At 48.2% G+C, this 23021-nt stretch overlaps 1 protein-coding gene across 1 annotated transcript in view; it reads right to left on the bottom strand.

The window, feature by feature from the left end:
- Nucleotides 1–825: 825 nt before the first annotated feature.
- Nucleotides 826–23021, bottom strand: part of CD82 (CD82 molecule) — a 120468-nt gene continuing 98272 nt past the window's right edge. The window contains exons 4-9 of the mRNA XM_040328055.1: nucleotides 18674–18798; nucleotides 16576–16650; nucleotides 12225–12332; nucleotides 11969–12118; nucleotides 8224–8307; nucleotides 826–2272 (exon numbers count right to left, since the gene is read on the bottom strand). Of these exons, the coding sequence (XP_040183989.1) occupies nucleotides 2195–2272; nucleotides 8224–8307; nucleotides 11969–12118; nucleotides 12225–12332; nucleotides 16576–16650; nucleotides 18674–18798 (620 nt within the window). The 3' untranslated portion in view covers nucleotides 826–2194. The remainder of the gene's footprint in view (nucleotides 2273–8223; nucleotides 8308–11968; nucleotides 12119–12224; nucleotides 12333–16575; nucleotides 16651–18673; nucleotides 18799–23021) is intronic.

The raw sequence follows: 23021 nt of genomic DNA, 5'->3' as shown, positions 1-23021 counted from the left end.
AGCGGGGAGGACACCGCAGAAGGACGCCGGACCCGACGAGGACACCACCGAAGCCGCAGACGGACGCCGGACCCGACGATGGACGCCACGCAAGACACCAAAACTGTAAGTACTAAAATCTTTTTTTCACAGGAATGCAGGTCCACTTTAGGGGTGCGCGCTATACGCCGGAGCGCGCAATACCCCGATAAATACGGTATATATATTTATTTTTTTAATCAGCCTAGTTTCTGAGTAAGTTGCCCTTCTGAAGGCCATGGAGTCATCTCTTTGAAAGAGAAAAAGCGGCTATGACCAGGGGGCCATAGTGCCAAAGTTACTTCCTCCCAGTGGCTGGAGGAACAAACTACAATTCTCACCATGCTCTGAGAATTATAGCGTGCAATGCGTGTGAAGTTGGGTGGGCTTATTGGTCAAGGTTATGGTTGGCAGGACAGACCAGGGGCCTCCTGGCCTATCAAACTACACTATGTTAGTGGGTTGAACAGACCAGAAGTCCGAGATGCCTGGGTTCTCCCACTACAGTGAGTGGTGGCAACCTTTCCTAAAATGATAAAACATTTCTGCCCCGGGAGCAGCAGTAATACTCAAAGGTGGGCTGGAGGACTCCAAGCCATTACCAGAAACCATGGTATGGAGATCCCACAGCCGGTGTCCTCAGCCAGAAGACAGTGGGTGACTTGACCCCCCAAAAATGCATGTATTTGGGTGGACTGACTCAAACAAAAAGCCAACTAACATAAATAAAACAAGGTTGGGTCTGCCTCGAATTCCTTGGCACTAGAGGTAACTTCTACAACGGACTGTGGCTGGCCGTGAATTTGGCGTGTTCACACTTTGGCTCAAATGGCAAAGTCTACAATGACTAGTGTCCTAAACACATGCAGAAACCTTGGAGGTGTATTTATAAAAAAAATTGACATTGCTGGCCGCTCATCGAAACTGCATGTAAATTCCTCCTCTGAAAACGGAGCTAAATTGAACGTTCTCAGGCTATAGGCTCTGCGATTGAATGTGTGAATGGGGAAAATACCGCATTATGGCCACTAGATGGTGCCGAGTATTATTGGAAGTAAATGAGCTCCACAGCTCCATCTAGTGGACATACTGTGGAACTGTCTCAGGCTATATTCTCTGCAATTAAATGTGTGAATGGGGAAAATACTGTATTATGACCACTAGATGGCGCAGATTATTACATTAAGCAAATGTGCTCCATCTAGTGGACAGAATGTGGAACTGTCTCAGGCTATATTCTCTGCGATTGAATGTGTGAATGTGGAAAATACCGCATTATGACCACTAGATGGTGCCGAGTATTATTGGAAGTAAATGAGCTCCACAGCTCCATCTAGTGGGCATAATGTGGAACTGTCTCAGGCTATATTCTCTGCGATTGAATGTGTGAATGGGGAAAATACCGCATTATGACCACTAGATGGTGCCGAGTATTACAGGAAGCAAATGAGCTCCACAGCTCCATCTAGTGGACATAATGTGGAACTGTTCCCATTCACACATTCAATCTGTAGAGAATAAGGCCTGAGATCAACCAAAGCTGTCCCATTTGAGCAGAATGAGTTTACATTTCTGATTTACGGGCAGCAATACAACATTTTTATAAACACTTCCCTTAAAGTTTCAAAGTGGCCTCTGGGGTTATTTAAGCGAGTGCATATTCAAACAGCACACACAGATAAGACTCTACCGTTACGGCTTATTACCAGTTTAGATCTTTTCCAGCAAAGCGCAGCTTCTGAGGAACGACAAGCCATTCTGGGATTTATAGTTCCAGATGACTGCTTGTGGATCGCCGAAGCCTGCTGAGGTCTCCATTCGCTTATTTTAACATATCAGTCTTAATACTAAACTTCCTTTACACACACACAAAAAAAAAAAAAAACTTAACTAAGTCAGCAATTTCGCAAAAATTCTCCGGATTCTTTTCTCAGGTGAAGTTCAACCTGAGAGCAAAAGATCTGTCAGGTCAGTGAAGGGTTAAGAGCTTCACAATGACATCCCCTGTAAGAGTGCGTCCCGACAGGTAAATCATACATGGGCTATACATATATATACACAAATGGGGGGGGGGGGGGGCAATGTTTAAGGGAAGGCAATGGATTTTGCAAAATGGCGAATGGGCGTGTCATTTTTTTCCCCCAGAGGGGGTAGAAGATGGAGATTTATTGGCCGTTCAGTATTTTGGTACTTTGGTGTAATCTTCATTTTGAATCTTTCGGCAGAGGCACATGGAGAGGATCAATCCCAAAAGCTGCAGAAAAGGAAAAAAAAACAAAGAACGCAGGATTAGACTCAAAGCGCTAAATAAAACAATTACAAAAAAAATAAAGTTACATTATCTGAAAAGCACAAAAAACACAAAAAAAATTCACAAAGATTGGCAAAAAGATGGCAAAGTAAGTGGTGCCAACAAGATCTGGAGGAACCTTTTGCAACCAACACAAAAGTGGACCTTTACCCTATGCCCCCCCCCCCAATCCTCCTTCCACCATCATTACGGATCGCGCAGATTGATTTTAAATTTTTTTAACCTTTAAATAAAAATGTCTGGCTCCGCCTCCCCATGTACGTTTTTTTGCCTTAGGTGATTGACGTGCCCACTGTGCCTCCTGGGATTGGCACGTCACATATCCAGAAGGCATAGCCTTCCATTCGGGAAAGAAGGAGGGGGCGAGCCTGTTAGCACATCATTTGGAGGCCTGCCCGCTGAATTAGGAAGAGCCAGCAGGCCCCTCGATGACGTCAGAAAGAACATGGAGGCGTGGGACAGAGCTGTGGCTGGGCATTAGAGGATCTCAGTGGGACAACGCTGGATCCGCTGGATGGGTGAGTATCCATGGATGGGCGAGTAAATGTGTAAATGTGCAGATACCACCTGAAAGCGGTTGTATAGTGCTGGATCTTTTTTCCCTGCAAGGTGATGTCATAATGTGCTAGTATGCATCGCATACTACCACATTATGTGAAACTTACCTTAAAACCACGCCCTCCCACGCAGCGATGTCAGTGCTGCAGCCGTTTTCATCTTCACCCGTCTTGCTTCCAGGTTCGTGGGCTCTGGGACTGACCAGATCCGCGATGACATCACCCGCAGGGGAGCCGCTGATTACAGCACAGGGCACTAAAGAAATGGCACGGGTGGCCATTCCTTCAGAAAGCATAAACCAGCGATGTCATTGGCTGCATGTAAAGTAAATATCTCCTAAATGGTGCATGTTTAGGAGATCTTTACACTACTCATAGGTAAGCCTTATTATAGGTCTACCTAGAGGTAAAAGTCAGTAAAGGAGGTTTGCTTCCTCTTTATATAAACGGGCAGAATCAATGGACTACTCAGACCTTTTTTTCTGCTGTAACTTTTCTTGGTTTCTATATAATAATAGAAAAAAAAAAAACACAACAGGGGCTGCAGATCCACTTTAACCACTTGCCGTTCGCCTAACGCCGATATACGTTGGCAGAATGGCACGGCTGCGCAAAGCAACGTACAGGTACATTGCTTTGAATTTTCCGCCATATGGTGCGCGCTCTGTGACCGTGCCCCCGGGACTCGATGTCCACTGGGTGCCCGCAATCGTATCATGAAGCTGCAGAACAGGGAGATACCTATGTAAACAAGGCATTTCCCTGTTCTGCCTAGCGACAGGACACTGATCTACTGCTCCCTGTCACCAGGAGCAGCCATCAGTGACGTGTCACTCGTAGCCACACACCCCAACAGTTAGAATCACTCCCTAGGACACACTTAACCCCTTCCTCGCCCCCTACTAGTTAATCCCTTCTCTGCCAGTGTCATTTACACAGTAATCAGTGCATTTTATAACACTGATCGCTGTAAAAATTACAATGGTCCTCCCAAAATAGTGTCCAATGTGTCCGCCATAATGTCGTAGTCACGATAAAAAAAAAATAAAAAAATAAAAAAAACGCAGATCGCCACCATTACTAATATTAATTAAAAAAAAATGCCATAAAACAATCCCCCATTTTGTAAACGCTATAACTTTTGCACAAACCAATCAATGTACGCTTATGGCTTTTCTTTTACCAAAAATATGTAGAAGAATACGTATCGGCCTAAACTGAGAAAGAAATGATTTTTTTAATATATTTTTTAGGGGATATTTATTATAGCAAAAAGGAAAAAATATTGCTTTTTTTTTTCTTCTAATTGCCGCTCTTTTTTTGTTTATAGCGCAAAAAATGAAAACCGCAGAGGTGATCAAATACCACCAAAAGAAAGCTCTATTTGTGTGGAAAAAAAAAGGATGCCGAATCACAAAAAGTGGCCTGGTCTTTGGCCAGCCAAATGGTCCGGGGCTGAAGTGGTTAAGGTATGTTTCTAGAAAAAAAAAAAGGACAGAATCAATGGACTACTCAGTCCTTTGTATATATATATTTAACCACTTAAGCCCCGGACCAATATGCTGCCTAAAGACCCAAGGGGTTTTTACAGTTCGGGACTGCGTCGCTTTAACAGACAATTGCGCGGTCGTGCGACGTGGCTCCCAAACAAAATTGGCGTCCTTTTTTCCCCACAAATAGAGATTTCTTTTGGTGGTATTTGATCACCTCTGCGGTTTTTATTTTTTGCGCTATAAACAAAAATAGAGCGACAATTATGAAAAAAATTCAATATTTTTTACTTTTTGCTATAATAAATATCCCCCAAAAACATATATAAAAACATTTTTTTTCCTCAGTTTAGGCCGATATGTATTCTTCTACCTATTTTTGGTAAAAAAAATCTCAATAAGAGTTTATCGGTTGGTTTGCGCAAAATTTATAGCGTTTACAAAATAGGGGATAGTTTTATTGCATTTTTATTTTTTTTATTTGTTTTACTACTAATGGTGGCGAGCAGCGATTTTTTTCGTGACTGCGACATTATGGCGGACACTTCGGACAATTTTGACACATTTTTGGGACCATTGTCATTTTCACAGCAAAAAATGCATTTAAATTGCATTCTTTATTGTGAAAATGACAGTTGCAGTTTTGGAGTTAAACACAGGGGGCGCTGTAGGAGTTAGTGTTCACTTAGTGTGTGTTTACTACTGTAGGGGGGTGTGGCTGTAGGTCTGACGTCATCGATCGAGTCTCCCTATAAAAGGGATCACTCGATCGATGCGCCGCCATAGTGAAGCACGGGGAAGCCGTGTTTACATACGTCTCTCCCCGTTCTTCAGCTCCGGGGAGCGATCGCGACGGGGCGGCTATAAACGAATAGCCGCGCCGTCGTCCCGGATCGCTCCCCGAGGCTTACCGACCGCCGCATGTAGCGGGGGGGGGGGGGGTCCCGATCGGACCCCCGACCCACGTCAAGCAGAGGACGTACGGGTACGTACATGTGCCTGTCCGTGCCATTCTGCTGACGTATAGCTACATGAGGAGGTCGGCAAGTGGATATACACACACACACACACACATACATATACATATACATATATATGTGTGTGTGTGTGTGTGTGTGTGTGTGTGTGTGTGTGTGTGTGTGTGTGTGTGTGTGTATATATATATATATATATATATTTATATTTATTATATAAAAAAAATCTAAAAATGTAAAAAAAAAAAAAAACAGGGGGCTGCAGATCCACTTTAACAGGTCAGTGACATGATTGGGTAAAAGAAAAAAAAAAAAACACAAGCTTCTTAGGGAGGGAGAACATCTCAGAAGTAATGGGTAAGCTGCAATTTATTTACAGCTGTGTGTTTAATGTTGGATACACTTTGAAAACTGGAAAGTGCAAAATCTGGTGCAGCTCTGCAGAGAAACCAATCAGCTTCCAGGTTTTATTGTCAAAGCTTAATTGAACAAGCTAAAGTTAGATGCCGATTGGCTCCCATGCACAGCTGCACCAGATTTAGCACTTTCTAGTTATATGGCGGAAGTTGTGATAAGCGAGGCTGCTGTGCATCATTCTGCCTGTAGGTGGCACTACACGCTTTACTAACTAAAACATGTGAAGGCATTTAAGGGTAGAGACAAAAAAACGCCTAATGCAACGTGCAATAACTTACACGTAACCAATCAGGAATCGGCTTTTACTGGCCTGCTCCCCCCCAAGGTTACCGACTTCTGCCAAGAGATGAGCAAAACAAACTCGGCAGAGCCGAATCCAAGACTGATAACAAAGCTGGCTGTACAATCTGCAGTGTGATTGCACTATCTCTACAGAATGTCAGTTCCATTTGCTCTATAAAACTCCCGATAAGGTGAAGGCCCTTTGCGTACAAGGGCTCATTCGCAGTGCATGTGAATCGCATGGGAACGCTGTGCAGTCCCTGTGCGCTTCACACGCAGTTCGCAAACGCAATGCATTTCCGACCTACGTTTGGAATTTTGTTAACTTAAACGGAGCCCCACAGCGAATCGCAACACTGTACCCAAATGACATGTTTATCATTTTCTTCACACAAATAGAACTTTATTTTGGTGGTATTTAATCACTGCTGTTTTTTTTTTTTTTTTTACTGAAAAAAAAATCGTAGGTTTCTGTCAGTAAATTAGGTGGCACTGATGAAGAGGCACTAATTTGCTGCACTTATGGGCACTGATAAATGGCATTGATGAGCACTGAAAGGCGGCACTGGTGGACACTGATAGGTAGCATGGATAGGCAGCACTGATGGGTGGCATTGATGGGCAGCAATGATGGGCGGCACTGATTGGCATCACTAATGGACACTAATTGCTGGCACTGGTGCCCCTTTATTGTAATCAGGGCACTGATGAGGAGGCACTGATATTCCGCACCTATGGGCACTGATAGGTGCCATTGATGAGCACTGATTGGCGGCACTGGTGGGCAGCAATGATGGGTGGCACTGACTGTCATCACTAATGGGAACTAATTGCTGGCACTGGTGGCTTTTTTGTAATCAGGGCACTAATGAGGAGGCACTGATATTCCGCACTTATGGGCACTGATAGGTGCCATTGATGGGCAGCAATGATGGGTGGCATCGACTGTCATCACTAATGGGCACTAATTGCTGGCTTTATTGTAATCAGGGCACTAATGAGGAGGCACCGATATGCCGCACTTATGGGCACTGATAAATGGCATTGATGAGCACTGAAAGGTGGCACTGGTGGACACTGATAGGTAGCACGGATAGGCATTGACGGGCAGCAATGATGGACGGCACTGATTGGTATCACTAATAGGCACTAATTGCTGGCAATGGTAGCTCTTTATTGTAATCAGGGCACTGATGAGGAGGCACTGATATACCGCACTTATGGGCACTGATAGGTGCCATTAATGAGCATCGATAGGCGGCATTGGTGGGCAGCAATGATGGGTGGCACCGACTGTCATCACTAATGGGCACTAATTGCTGGCACTGGTGGCTTTATTGTAATCAGGGCACTAATGAGGCGGCACCGATATGCCGCACTTAGGTGCCATTAATGAGCACTGATAGGCGGCATTGGTGGGCAGTAATGATGGGTGGCACCGACTGTCATCACTAATGGGCACCAATTGCTGGCACTGGTGGCTTTATTGTAATTAGGGCACTAATGAGGAGGCACCGATATGCCGCACTTATGGGCACTGATAGGTGCCATTGATGAGCACTAATAGGCAGCACTGGTGGGCACTGATAGGCAGCACTGGCAGGCGGCACTGACTGGCATCACTGGTGGCTCTTTATTGTAATCAGGGCACTTATGATCAGTGTCCCGATTACATGTCTTGATGCCCCCTGTGAGGAGATGCCGCTGATCGTCTCTCCTCGCCGCACACACTGTCAGAGAGTGTGCGCTCGCAAGAGAGGCCATTCTGGGACGATGTCATAGGATGTCGTCCCAGAATGAGAGCCGCACCGCCCCTCCGTCCTTGGACAGTGGGTGGGCGGCAAGCAGTTAATGGACTGTGAACCAGGCCTCATGTGCCGCTGCATATAGGTCACTTGCACACAGACAAAAAGGTTGCGTTTGTAGCTTTTTTTTGTTTTCTGCGTTGCGTCTGGCGCAGCGTGTGATTTGCAAGTCAATTCCATTTTCTGCTCGATTGGAAAACACAGCGTTTGACAAGAACGCCTCGCCACCTGTCAACACAGATTGTAGATTTGACCGGAGACCGGAGTGTAGCTTTAACTTTCACAAGTTGTCGGCAGTCACCGTGAGGTGCTAAAACGCGCGCAGCGTGGGTTCACTTTCGGCTATTTTGGAAACATCGGCGGCCTTACCTCGATAACAGCGACTCCCACGCACACGCCCAGGATGATCCCCAGGTTGTCCGTCAGCCAGCTTTCCACTTGGTTCTCGCAGCCCTGAGAGAGAAAAGAAGACATTCAGACAGGGTGTGGCCGCGTTTCGCTATCGCAGTGTCCTGGAACACGGGCACGCCATTCATTATATAAAGAGATTCTGGCACAGATTTCCCCTACACAGATCAACAACAACTTTTGGAATGTTTGATAATTCTACAAGGTGGGGGAAGAACACAAAGTAACAGCGCCGGGGGGGGGAGATACAATCCTGCTACAGAGTTACTTGTGCTTAAAGTGGTTGTAAAGCCTCAAGGTTTGTCACCCACTTAAGGACCCGGCCTATTTATTCAAACTTGTTGTTTACAACTTAAAAGGGTTGTAAAGGAAATTTTTTTCCCCTAAATTGCTTCCTTTACCTTAGTGCAGTCCTCCTTCACTTACCTCATCCTTCAATTTTGCTTTTAAATGTCCTTATTTCTTCTGAGAAATCCTCACTTCCTGTTCTTCTGTCTGTAACTCCACACAGTAATGCGAGGCTTTCTCCCTGGTGTGGAGTGTCGTGCTCACCCCCTCCCTTGGAACAGGAGAGTCAGAACGCCCACTAACACACAGCTCCTTTCTCTATCTGCAACGTAGAGAGCGTCCTGACTCTCCTGTATTATCTAGAACCCCCAGACATTAGGGCCCAGATTCTCAAAGGCGTTACGACGGCGCAACACCATTTGCGCCGTCGTAACTCCTCATCTGGCCCCGGGTATCTATGCGACTGATTCTTAGAATCAGTTGCGCATAGATACCCATTAGATCTGACAGGCGTAAGGCTCTTACGCTGTCAGATCTTAAAAGCAATTTTTTTTTTCCCCGCCGCTAGGTGTCGCATCGTCGTTTTCCCCGTCGTCTATGCAAATGAGGTAATTACGCGAGATTCCCGAACATACGCGCGGTCGACGCTGAGAATTTACGTCGTTTCCGTAGCGTACGCGACGCGTAAGGTTGCCCCTGCTATTAGGAGGGGCAACCAATGTTAAGTATGGCCGTCGTTCCCGCGTCGAATTTAAAAAAAATTACGTTGTTTGCGTAAGACGTCCGTGAATGGCGCTGGACGCCATTTACGTAAACGTCTAAGCAAATGACGTTGGGGCGATGTCATTTAGCGCAATGCACGTCGGGTAATTTACCCGACGGAGCATGCGCAGTACGTTCGGCGCGGGAGCGCGCCTAATTTAAAGGGTGCCAGCCCCATTTGAATTGGGCGGGCTTGCGCCGAGCGATTTAACAATACACCGCCGCAAGTTTACAGGTAAGTGTTCTGACAATCAGGCTGTAAACCTGCGGCGGTGTAACGTAAATCACATACGTTACGCTGCCCAGGAGCAACGTAAATGTATGAGAATCTGGGCCTAGATATTTTTTTTCAGACACCCTAGAGCAGGGGTGTCAAACTGGCATCCCTCCAGCTGTTGCAACACTACACATCATGCCTCTGCCTGTGGGAGTCATGCTTGTAACTATCAGCCTTGCAATGCCTCCCAGGAATTGGAGTTCTGCAACAGCTGGAGGGCCACCAGTTTGTCACCTGTGCCCTAGAGAATAAAATGACGGGCGTTGCAATACTTTATGTCACACTGTATTTGTGCAGCGGTCTTACAAACGCAATTTTTTGGACAAAATTCACTTTCATGAATAAAAAAATAAATAAAAAAAAAACAGTATTGTTAGCCCATTTTTTTGTATAATATAAAAAATGATGTTGTGCAAAGTAAATAGATACCCAACATGTCACGGTTTAAAATTGCGCAAACTCATGGAATGGCGACAAACTACGGTGCTTAAAAATCTCCATAGGCGACGCTTTAAATTTTTTTTTTACCGATTCCTTTTTAGAATTACAGAGGAGGTCTTGTGCTATAATTATTGCTCTCACTCATGATCGCGGCGATACCTCACTTGTGTGGTTTGAACACAGTTTACATATGTGTGTGTGCGACTCATGTATGCGTGCGCTTCTGCGCGCAAGTTCGGAGGGATGGGGCGCTTTACTTTTCTTTTTATTATACCGTATTTATCGGCGTATACCGCGCACTTTTTTGCCCTGAAATTCAGGGCAAAATCGTGGGTGCGCGATATACGCCAATACCCGCGCCAAGTTTGAACTACTGCGCCGGCATATACCGAGCACAGTACACTCGTGTATAGTTGGGCAGGCTCGGGTTCTCTCGCAGTCACGTCCTGGACGTACAGGACGCACAGGACGTGACCACGAGAGGAGCCTGCCCGACGGACGCCGCGCAAGACACCAAAACTGTAAGTACTAAAATCTTTTTTTTACAGGAATGCGGGCCCACATTAGGGGTGCGCACTATACGCCGGAGCACGCAATACCCCGATAAATACGGTACTTTCTTTTTCTTTTTTTTACACTGTCGTTTCAATTAATTTTTTATCGCTTTTATTGCTGTCCTAAAAAATGTAAATATCCCCTGTGACTGTATTAGGCAGTGACAGGTACTCTTTATGGAGGGATTTATGATCTATAACAGGGGTCTCCAAACTTTACAAACAAAGGGCCACTTTATTGCCCCTCAGACTTTAGGAGGGCCGAATCGGGGGCCAGCAAGGGAAGAAAAAGTCACGAGCCCGGCATCAGCGAGAACATATATGTCCTCAGGGTTGGTGGTCAATAGGAAGAGGAGTATTCCCTCTATTAGTAGGAGGAGTAGTATCCCATCATTGGTATCAGTGGATAATATAGTGCCCCATTGTTGGTGTCAATGGGAGGAATAGTTCCCTTATGTCAGTGGGAGGAATTGTACCCCAAGGGCCGTATAAAGGCTAGCAAAGGGCCACATCTGGCCCTGGGGCCGCAGTTTGGAGACCTCTGATCTATAAGACCCTTAAACTCCTCCTCTGCACTTGAAAGTAATCAAAACGCCAAAATCTGCGTTTTTGAATATTTTTTTTTTTTATACTGGCGCCTTTAAGACTCCAGTAAACCAGAAGTGATGTTGCAACGTTGCTTTCAGGTTACTAGATCCGAGACCCGATCAAAGCCGATCCCGGGTCTCTGGTCCGAGAAGCGGGCATAGCGGCAGAAGGTAGCGCATGGGGGGGGCCATCGGCTCTAAGAAAGGGTACCGCCCCGCTAACACCGGCTTGAAGCAGAAGGCCGCATAATTGCGTTACGTCGGTGTGAAGGGGTTAAAATGATCAGCTTTTATTTATGTAAAACCTTTAACCCCCCCCCCCCCCAAAAAAAATGGGCCCCTAGTCCCGAACGGCCCTTATGCAGTTGTACAGTCTGCACAGGGCCGGCCCTACCATGGGACCCGATGGTACCAGGCAGCACTTTCAGGGGGGCAGCAAATTTCCTGCCTGCACGCCATCCCATTCCGCCAGCTCCGCTCTTCTCTCCACTGTGGGGCCAATTGCCGCTCGACCGCTCCTCCCGTTCCGCTCTCCTCTCCACTGTGGGGCTAATTGCATGTATAGAGCCATAACAGGTCCTTTTTATACTCCTATATACATGTATAGAGCCATGATAGGTCCACTTTAATTATCATGATATAAAATAATGGATGTGGGGGCATTTTGGTGGGCGTAATTTTTTTTGGGGGGGGCAGCATTTCATTCTTGGTACCAGGCAGCACAATGTCTTGGGCCGGCACTGGGTCTGCACGCTTGGTAGGTCTCGGCTCGGGGGGGGGGGGGGGGGGTCACTTACTTGCTGATGGAGGTCTGACGTGGTGGCGTTACAGAAACCATAAGAACTGTTGGCATTTGTAACACAGGAGCAGGGGAAGATGTCCGTGTGGTTGCCGACGTTTGGGTTCTTGGTCCAGTTCTGGTAGCTCTTCCATCCGCAACATTTCAGCTAAAAACAAAACGAGAGAAGATTGTTCATGAAGTCAAATAAAGGAAATCCTATGTAGTGCCCAACGCGAAGGCGGACCTGTACTCAAATATTCTTTTACACTCACATTGTGCTGGATATAGTCCCACGTGATCTCCGCATTTTTGTTCTCATCGTCCTCCGGGTTGTAGGTCTCAATCAAATTGTCAAGGACGGTGGACATCTCATTTTTAAGCTGAAAGGAAAAAAAAAAAAAAAAGACATAAAGCAAGTGAAGCAATTCTATCAGCAAAAACTGCATTCCAAAATTCCCAGAAAAATCAAGTCAAGTCAGCTATGGAGATATGCAAAACTTGACTTTTCCTAAAAAAGTCTGTCCCCGCCCTCTTATCAAACTTGAGTCTCACTATTGGACCTTCATAATTATGTGGTGTCTTAGTGGCCAACGTGGAAGGTTAGAAAGCAGAACCAAAAAGGAGCCAAGCTCAATTTTTGGTGCCAGTGGGAGGAATGGTGCCCCATCGTTGGTATTCGTGGGAGGATTAGAAGAACCCATTGTTGGTGTTCGTGGAAGGAACTGTGCCCCATCTTCGGTTCCAGTGGCAAAAAATGTGCCACATCGTTGGGGGGGGGGGTCACTGGGAAACATTGTGCCCCATCGTTGGGGGGGGGGGGGGGGTCACTGGCAAACATAGTGCTCCATCGTTAGGGGGGGGGGTCACTGGCAAACATAGTGCTCCATCGTTAGGGGGGGGGGTCACTGGGAAACAGTGCCCCATCATTGGTGTCAGTGGGAGGAATAATGACCCATCCGTTGGGGTGTCAGTGGGAGGAATAGTGACCCATCCGTTGGGGTGTCAGTGGGAGGAATAGTGACCCATCCCTTGGGGTGTCAGTGGGAGGAATAGTGACCCAGCCGTTGGGGTGTCAGTGGGAGGAATAGTGACCCATCCCTTGGGGTGTCAGTGGGAGGAATAGTGACCCATCCCTTGGGGTGTCAGTGGGAGGAATAGTGACCCATCCCTTGGGGTGTCAGTGGGAGGAATAGTGACCCATCCCTTGGGGTGTCAGTGGGAGGAATAGTGACCCATCCCTTGGGGTGTCAGTGGGAGGAATAGTGACCCATCCCTTGGGGTGTCAGTGGGAGGAATAGTGACCCAGCCGTTGGGGTGTCAGTGGGAGGAATAGTGACCCAGCCGTTGGGGTGTCAGTGGGAGGAATAGTGACCCATCCCTTGGGGTGTCAGTGGGAGGAATAGTGACCCATCCCTTGGGGTGTCAGTGGGAGGAATAGTGACCCATCCCTTGGGGTGTCAGTGGGAGGAATAGTGACCCATCCCTTGGGGTGTCAGTGGGAGGAATAGTGACCCATCCCTTGGGGTGTCAGTGGGAGGAATAGTGACCCATCCCTTGGGGTGTCAGTGGGAGGAATAGTGACCCATCCCTTGGGGTGTCAGTGGGAGGAATAGTGACCCATCCCTTGGGGTGTCAGTGGGAGGAATAGTGACCCATCCCTTGGGGTGTCAGTGGGAGGAATAGTGACCCATCCCTTGGGGTGTCAGTGGGAGGAATAGTGACCCATCCCTTGGGGTGTCAGTGGGAGGAATAGTGACCCATCCCTTGGGGTGTCAGTGGGAGGAATAGTGACCCATCCCTTGGGGTGTCAGTGGGAGGAATAGTGACCCATCCCTTGGGGTGTCAGTGGGAGGAATAGTGACCCATCCCTTGGGGTGTCAGTGGGAGGAATAGTGACCCATCCCTTGGGGTGTCAGTGGGAGGAATAGTGACCCATCCCTTGGGGTGTCAGTGGGAGGAATAGTGACCCATCCCTTGGGGTGTCAGTGGGAGGAATAGTGACCCATCCCTTGGGGTGTCAGTGGGAGGAATAGTGACCCATCCCTTGGGGTGTCAGTGGGAGGAATAGTGACCCATCCCTTGGGGTGTCAGTGGGAGGAATAGTGACCCATCCCTTGGGGTGTCAGTGGGAGGAATAGTGACCCATCCCTTGGGGTGTCAGTGGGAGGAATAGTGACCCATCCCTTGGGGTGTCAGTGGGAGGAATAGTGACCCATCCCTTGGGGTGTCAGTGGGAGGAATAGTGACCCATCCCTTGGGGTGTCAGTGGGAGGAATAGTGACCCATCCCTTGGGGTGTCAGTGGGAGGAATAGTGACCCATCCCTTGGGGTGTCAGTGGGAGGAATAGTGACCCATCCCTTGGGGTGTCAGTGGGAGGAATAGTGACCCATCCCTTGGGGTGTCAGTGGGAGGAATAGTGACCCATCCCTTGGGGTGTCAGTGGGAGGAATAGTGACCCATCCCTTGGGGTGTCAGTGGGAGGAATAGTGACCCATCCCTTGGGGTGTCAGTGGGAGGAATAGTGACCCATCCCTTGGGGTGTCAGTGGGAGGAATAGTGACCCATCCCTTGGGGTGTCAGTGGGAGGAATAGTGACCCATCCCTTGGGGTGTCAGTGGGAGGAATAGTGACCCATCCCTTGGGGTGTCAGTGGGAGGAATAGTGACCCATCCCTTGGGGTGTCAGTGGGAGGAATAGTGACCCATCCCTTGGGGTGTCAGTGGGAGGAATAGTGACCCATCCCTTGGGGTGTCAGTGGGAGGAATAGTGACCCATCCCTTGGGGTGTCAGTGGGAGGAATAGTGACCCATCCCTTGGGGCGTCAGTGGGAGGAATAGTGACCCATCCGTTGGGGCGTCAGTGGGAGGAATAGTGACCCATCCGTTGGGGCGTCAGTGGGAGGAATAGTGACCCATCCGTTGGGGCGTCAGTGGGAGGAATAGTGACCCATCCGTTGGGGCGTCAGTGGGAGGAATAGTGACCCATCCGTTGGGGCGTCAGTGGGAGGAATAGTGACCCATCCGTTGGGGCGTCAGTGGGAGGAATAGTGACCCATCCGTTGGGGCGTCAGTGGGAGGAATAGTGACCCATCCGTTGGGGCGTCAGTGGGAGGAATAGTGACCCATCCGTTGGGGCGTCAGTGGGAGGAATAGTGACCCATCCGTTGGGGCGTCAGTGGGAGGAATAGTGACCCATCCGTTGGGGCGTCAGTGGGAGGAATAGTGACCCATCCGTTGGGGCGTCAGTGGGAGGAATAGTGACCCATCCGTTGGGGTGTCAGTGGGAGGAATAGTGACCCATCCGTTGGGGTGTCAGTGGGAGGAATAGTGACCCATCCGTTGGGGTGTCAGTGGGAGGAATAGTGACCCATCCGTTGGGGTGTCAGTGGGAGGAATAGTGACCCATCCCATGGGTCACAGTTTGCAGACCACTGCTGTACAGCATTGCACCCATGATCAGGCGCAGTACACAGGCTCTTGCAGTGTAGTGACCCAGCACCAGGTCCATACAGAGGTAGGGCCCCCTATGTTATGGGACTGGAGGCAGCATGGCTAGACAACAAAGGTAGCAATGTTACTGCTCTGTCTGCCATGATGGCAGATGGGACTTGTAGTACTTGTAATTGAAGGATCCTTGACCTTGATGGTGTGGGTTTGGGGGTGGGGAATACCGCCATGTTTCACCCCAAATATGGGCGTTCCATAAAACATTGTATAAAGGTGGACTGAGCCTTTAAACAGCTTTTGTAGTATGAAAGGTTCATGATGAATATATAAGAAGATCTATTGTGTGCTTTACAAAGTGGAGTTTATTGGGATCTAGCGTGTCGACACATCAAACATTTCGTTACAACGTGACAATCGAACCACATGACATGATTATCCACACAAACAGCAAAATGTTCCTGTTTCACATTATAGTACAGTCCGCTTCCCTTCTTACAATGGAAGGTCCCATGAGATCATGTCGTAGTACAAAGACTATATATATATATATATATATATATATATATATATATATATATATATATATATATATATATATATATATACACCATCCATTGTTTTGGTGGAGGAAGCCGCTGGAACAAACAAGGACATCAATCTGATGTCTCTAGCATGAGCGCTCCCAACAACTTTTAGGGATTTTCTGCCCGAATACATTTCTAAAAGTAGAAATAAAAACGAGCAAAGTGCGGGAAACTGTCACAGCTAAACTTCTGCATCAAAAACATCCATTTAACCACTTGCCTACTGGGCACTTTTACCCCCTTCTTCTGTCCAGGCCAATTTCCAGCTGTCACCCTTTTAAATGACAATTGCGCGAGTCTTGTAGGAGAAATTTTCTTTCTCCTCGACTGTCCTATGAGGCTGCATGAACCCCTGACCCTCAGTCTGGACAGTGCCGATTGGCCCTGTGCCGATAACATGAACCCTCCAAGGAAAAATAAAAAAACTCTCTATCAATACACCAAACTGGGCATGTGCAAAGTGCCTCCAATGCTCTGTTCTATCGGCAGATGGATTGAGGGACAGTGGAAGGAGGGGAGGATCAGAGAAGACGGGATCAAACAGCCTTTTTACACAATGCAGAGGATTAACCCCTTATTTTAGTTTGCTTACCTGATCTCTCTGGAAGTAAATGAAGACGCCAACGGCTACCTGGGCAATCAGTATGAGCAGCAAAAATATGAAATACTGAAAAAAAAGAAGAAACAAAGTGTTACATCATCACAAGCAAATGAATGGTACAGAAAACAGCCAATAGTGTGCGAGAAGGAGGGAAAAGTTATATGCTCTGGTTATACAATGTAACAGAGGGAGAGGAGATGGGGAAGGAGGAGAGGGGGAAGGAGGAGAGGGGGAAGGAGGAGAAGAAGAGAAGAAGAGAAGAGGAGAAGAAGAAGAGAACAGGAGAAGAAGAGAACAGGAGAAGAAGAGAAGAGAAGAGAAGAAGAGAAGAGGAGAAGAAGAAAAGAGAAGAGAAGAGAAGAGAAGAGGAGAAGAAGAAGAGAAGAAGAGAAGAGAAGAGAAGAGAAGAGAAGAGAAGAGGAGAAGAAGAGAAGAAGAGGAGAAGAAGAGGAGAGGGGAGAGATAAGAAGAAGAGGAGAGGGAAAGAGGGGAAGGGAAGAGGAGAGGGAGAAGGATGGGGAGAGGGAGAAGAGGAAGGGGAGAGGGGAAGAGGAAGGGGAGAGGGGAAGAGGAAGGGGAGAGGGGAAGAGGAAGAGGAAGGGGAGAGGGGAAGGGGAAGAGGAGAGGTGAAGAGGAGAGGAGGGGGAAGGGAAGGGAAGGGAAGAGGAGAGGGAGAGGGAGAGGGAGAGGGAGAAGAGAAGAAGAGAAGCGAAGAGAAAAGAAGGGGAGAGAAAAGAAGGGGAGAGAAAAGAAGGAGGTAGAGGGAGAAGAGGAGAGGGGAAGGGAAGAGAGGAGAGGGGAAGAGAAGAGAGGAGAGGGGAAGGGAAGAGAGGAGAGGAAGAGGCAGAGGGGGGATGGAAGATGGGAGGGGAAGAGGAAGAGGCAAAGGAAGAGGGAAAGGAAGAGGAAGAGGGAGAGGAGAGGATAGGGGAGAGGAGAGGGGAATGGAAGATGGGAGGGGAAGAGGAAGAGGGGGAATGGAAGATGGGAGGGGAAGAGGAAGAGGGGGAATGGAAGATGGGAGGGGAAGAGGAAGAGGGGGAATGGAAGACGGGAGGGGAAGAGGGGGAATGGAAGACGGGAGGGGAAGAGGGGGAATGGAAGATGGGATGGGAAGAGGAAGAGGGGGAATGGAAGATGGGAGGGGAAGAGGAAGAGGGGGAATGGAAGATGGGAGGGGAAGAGGAAGAGGGGGAATGGAAGATGGGAGGGGAAGAGGAAGAGGGAGAGGGAAAGGGAAAGGGAGAGGGAAAGGGAAAGGGAGAGGAAGGAAAGAGGAGAGAAGAAGGGAAGGGAAGAGGAGAGGAAGAGGCAGAGGGGGAATGGAAGAGGGGGAATGGAAGAGGGGAGGGGAAGAGGGGTAATGGAAGAGGGGAGGGGAAGAGGGGTAATGGAAGAGGGGAGGGGAAGAGGAAGAGGGAAAGGGAGAGGGAAAGGGAAAAGAGAGAGGATAGGGGAAGGGAAGGGAAGAGGAGAGAGGAAGGGAAGAGGAGAGGGGAAGGGAAGGGACGGGAAGAGGAGAGGAGATGGGAATACATCTCTGATTGAGTGTAATTTACCCGGATAGGTTTTGTAACTCAGATCTTTTTGCACATTTCAAGACGTTTTCAACTATACTTATGTCAATAATTATTTTTACCATTTATATGTATGATTAAATCTGATTGGTTTTTAGAGGCATATCTAAAGTCAGATTTATTTAAGCTAAATCTTTTTTCTTCCTCTTTGTGGTTCCTGGGGATGATGCCAATGAGAATCTAGTAAAGAACCCGTGTTTGGCACCCCACTTCAGTTATATGGCGCCTTGTGTGCTGGATGGATGGAGCATGCTCAATCATGTGTACCCAGCACGATCATGCATGCTGTCGCCGACATGGTCACCTAGCAACAATGGGAAGGCGTGAGGATGGGCTCCCGATTTCATGATCCCAGATAGGTCGCTTTCATGTGGGTGGCAGTCTCCACTACCCCCCAAAAAGTCATACAATAGGTCCCCATCAGCCCGGAAAATGGTGTCCCTTTGCATTTTGAGGCTCTCCTGTGAAAATCGATGTATGTGCCAATGTACAAAGACCTGCAACATACTCACCAGTGCCAAGAGACATCGGACTTCATTCACAGCTCCGAGACATCCCAAGAATCCCATGATCATCGTCACCCCTCCGATGGCGATCAGGATGTACGATCCGACATTTACCGAATGAGACGAGTTCTCTGTAGAAAGGAGAACAAGCAATCAATCAAGTGAACGTCATCGCCGCCCTGCTGGACACATTTATGAATTGACAAACTAAATCCGTCATCCGGGAGACCTATGCAGCAGCTGTTCTACCTACTAAAAGAAGCGGTTCTCAACTCCTGTCCTCAGGACCCACTAACAGGCCAGATTTTAACCACCTAAGCCCCGGACCATTTGGCTGGCCAAAGACCAGGCCACTTTTTGCGATTCGGCACTGCGTCGCTTTAAGGGACAATTGCGCGGCCGTGCGACGTGGCACCCAAACAAAATGTTTCCCCACAAACAGAGCTTTCTTTTTGTGGTATTTGATCACCTCTGCATTTTTTTTTGTGCTATAAAACAAAAAGAGCGACAATTTTGAAAAAAAATCTATATTTACTTTTTTCAATAATGAATATCCCCCAAAAAATATATAAAAACATTTTTTTCCTCAGTTTAGGCCGATACGTATTCTTCTACATATTTTTGGTAAAAATAAAAAAAAATAAAAAATCGCAAAAGTTATAGCATCTACAAATAGGGGATAGTTTTATGGCATTTTTTAATTTATTTTTTTACTAGTAATGGCGGCGATCTGCGATTTTTATCAGAAAGGTAAGGTGTTGTAAGGTAAGGTGTTGGGGCGCTTACTAATGGTGAGTAGTAAATTTACATGAAATCCAGTAATAGTAAAAAAAATTCTGTGCGATTTTTATCGTGACTGCGACATTATGGCGGACACATCGGACACTTTTGATGCTATTTTCGGACCATTGTCAATTATACAGCGATCAGTGCTATAAAAATGCACCGATTACTGTAAAAATAACACTGGCAGTGAAGGGGTTAACCTTTTGGTGGGTCGCTGAAGGGGATAAGTGTGACCCAGGGAGTGATTCTAAACGTTAGGGGGCGTGGCTTGCCATGACACGTCACTGATTGCTGTTCCCGATGAGAGGGAGCAGACGATCAGTGACATGTCACTAGGAAGAACGGGGAGATGTTGTGTTTACACCGACATCTCCCCGTTCTTCAGCTCTGTGACCCGATTGCGGGTCCCGCGGGCACAGAGCGACCACACGGCGGCAAATTAAAGGGGGACGTATGTATACGCCCATTGTGCAGCCGTGCCAGTCTGACGACGTAAATACTCGTGCGGCGGTCAGCAAGCGGGTTAAAGAATTACCTTGGGGAGATGCAGACTAGAATACTGCAATCACTGAGCAGCAAATATCACCTGTGATGTATTTCAGTGATCTGGAAAACCTGGCCTGTTGGTGGTCCCTGAGGACAGGAGTTGAGAACCACTGTGCTAAAGGATTTGTATTTCAGTTCATCCAAAGATGAACATAGAGCTGCCATATGTGTGTGCCTAGAAGTCGGCTTTAACCACTTGAGGACCGCCCAACGCCGATATACGTCGGCAGAATGGCGCGGCTGGGCACAAGCACATACGTTGCCCTTTAAGTGCCCAGCCGTGTGTCGCCGGCGCGCTCGCGACTCAGTCCGAAGCTCCGTGACCGCGGGACCCGATCGCCGACGGTGTCCCGCGATCGGCTCACAGGAGCTGAAGAACAAGGAGAGGCGAGTGTAAACAAACCTTCCCCGTTCTTCACAGTGGCTTGTCACTGATCGTCTGTTCCCTGTGTTAGGGAACGACGATCAGTGACGTCACATGTCCAGCCACGCCCCCCTACAGTAAGAAACACAAATCAGGGCACAAGTAACCCATTTAGTGCCCCCAAGTGATTAACCCTTCACTGCCATTTTCACAGTAATCAGTGAATTTTTATAGCACGTTTTGCTGTGAAAATGACAATGGTCCCAAAAATGTGTCCGCCATAATGTCGCGGGTCCGATAAAAATTGCAGATCGACGCCATTACTAGTAAAAAAAAAAAATCTAAAACGAAAGTTGCAGCGGCGAAGCGTAAATAGGCTGGCGTAAGCCCGCCTAATTCAAATGTGGAAGATGTGGGCGTGTGTTATGTAAATTTTATGTGACCCCGCGTAAATGACGCTTTTTACAAACGGCGCATGCACCGTCCGTGAAAGTATCCCAGTGCGCATGCTCCAAATTAACCCGCAAGAAGCCAATGCTTTCGACGTGAACGTAAATGACGCCCAGCCCTATTCGCGAACGACTTACGCAAACGACGTAAAATTTTCAAAATTCGACGCGGGAACGACGTCCATACTTAACATTGGTACGCCTCATATAGCAGGGGTGACTTTACGCCGGGAAAAGCCTAACGTAAACGGCGTATCTGTACTGCGTCGGCCGGGCGAGCGTACGTTCATGGATTCGCGTATCTAGCGGATTTACATATTTCTAGGCGTAAATCGGCGTACACGCCCCTAGCGGCCAGCGGAAATATGCAGTTAAGATACGACGGCGTAAGAGACTTATGCCGGTCGGATCTAATACAATTCTATGCGTAACCGATTCTAAGAATCAGGCGCATAGATACGACGGCTCGGACTCAGAGTTACGCCGGCGTATCTGGAGATACGCCGGCGTAACTCGTACGAGAATCCGGGCCTATAACTTTTGTGCAAACAAATTGTTAAACACTTATTGCAATTTTTTTTTTTACCAGAAATTGGTCTAAACTGAGGGAAAAAAAAAGTTTTTTTATATATTTTTTGGGGGATATTTATTATAGCAAAAAGGAAAAAATATTGCATTTTTTTCAAAATTGTCGCTCTATTTTTGTTTATAGCGCAAAAAATAAAAACCGCAGAGGTAATCAAATACCACCAAAAGAAAGCTCTATTTGTGGGAAAAAAAGGACGTCAATTTTGTTTGGGAGCCACGTCGCACGACCGCGCAATTGTCAGTTAAAGCGATGCAGTGCCGAATCGCAAAAACTGGCCAGGTCCCTTTACCTGCATAATGGTCCTGGGCTTAAGTGGCTGCTTCTCCCTCCCGCAGCCTGAGCTCGGCTGTACTGCAATGGGCCGATGTCCAGTCATATTCAGGCACTTTTACTGCTTGCGTGTAATAATGACTATAGAGCTGCCTTATGTGTGCAGAGCAGTTGATCGCGGACGGCTATCACATGATAACACGCGGGGGATCGCTGTCATAACCGTTTTGTGGAAATGTGTGATACAAGATAATGGTTGGCTCATAGTATAATAGGACGTTTCTGGGTCATCAGATGAACCATTCTTGTGAAATATCCACATCCTGGAACAGAAGTGACACAAAACCTTTCTTCGTTGTTAGTGCGCAGAGTGGTGCCGTCAGATGGATAACAAGGAATGTAAGATTGATATAAATATGCGCAATACAACCTACCGCAGCATGTAATGTCCCCTATGACACTCGGGACTAGACTGGCCTGACACAGAGTCCTGGGGGGAGGACGGGTGCAACTAGTACAATCTGTATATATTTTTATTTTCTCTGTCTGGGGACATATCTATGACAAATTCAATGGTTCCTGAAGCAAGGGAGGGAGGAGGGGCTGCTGAGAGGAGATACAAGCCTCTCTACTGCTCAAGAACGAATCCAGCTTCTTTGTTTTAACCACTTGCCGGCAGGTCGGCGCGATCCCGCGAACCGTCGTAGCTGTACGTCGGCCATTGATGTATTATGGCCTAGGCCGACAAGGCCCAGGCCTAGGGCGGCACTTTGCGGGGGGCGGCGAAATCCCATCCCATCCCCCTGTGCTCATCCCATCCTGTCCCCCTGTGCTCATCCCACCCTGTCCCCATCCCACCCGGTCCCCCCTGTCCTCATCCCACCCGGTCCCCCTGTCCTCATCCCACCCGGTCCCCCTGTCCTCATCCCACCCGATCCCCATCCCACCCTGTCCCCCTGTCCTCATCCCACCCGGTCCCCCTGTGTCCTCATCCCACCCGGTCCCCATCCCACCCTGTCCTCATCCCACCCTGTCCCCATCCCACCCTGTCCCCCCTGTCCTCATCCCACCCAGTCCCCCTGTGTCCTCATCCCACCCAGTCCCCATCCCACCCTGCCCCCCTGTCCTCATCCCACCCTGTCCCCATCCCACCCGGTCCCCCCTGTCCTCATCCCACCCGGTCCCCCTGTGTCCTCATCCCACCCGGTCCCCATCCCACCCTGCCCCCCTGTCCTCATCCCACCCTGTCCCCATCCCACCCGGTCCCCCCTGTCCTCATCCCACCCGGTCCCCCTGTGTCCCCATCCCACCCTGCCCCCCTGTCCTCATCCCACCCTGCCCCCCTGTCCT

This window comes from Rana temporaria, chromosome 11, assembly GCF_905171775.1.
Source record: "Rana temporaria chromosome 11, aRanTem1.1, whole genome shotgun sequence".
Taxonomy (NCBI): domain Eukaryota; kingdom Metazoa; phylum Chordata; class Amphibia; order Anura; family Ranidae; genus Rana; species Rana temporaria.
The sequence above is the reverse complement of the archived record's forward strand: the minus strand, read 5'-3'. Positions and strand labels throughout refer to the sequence as shown.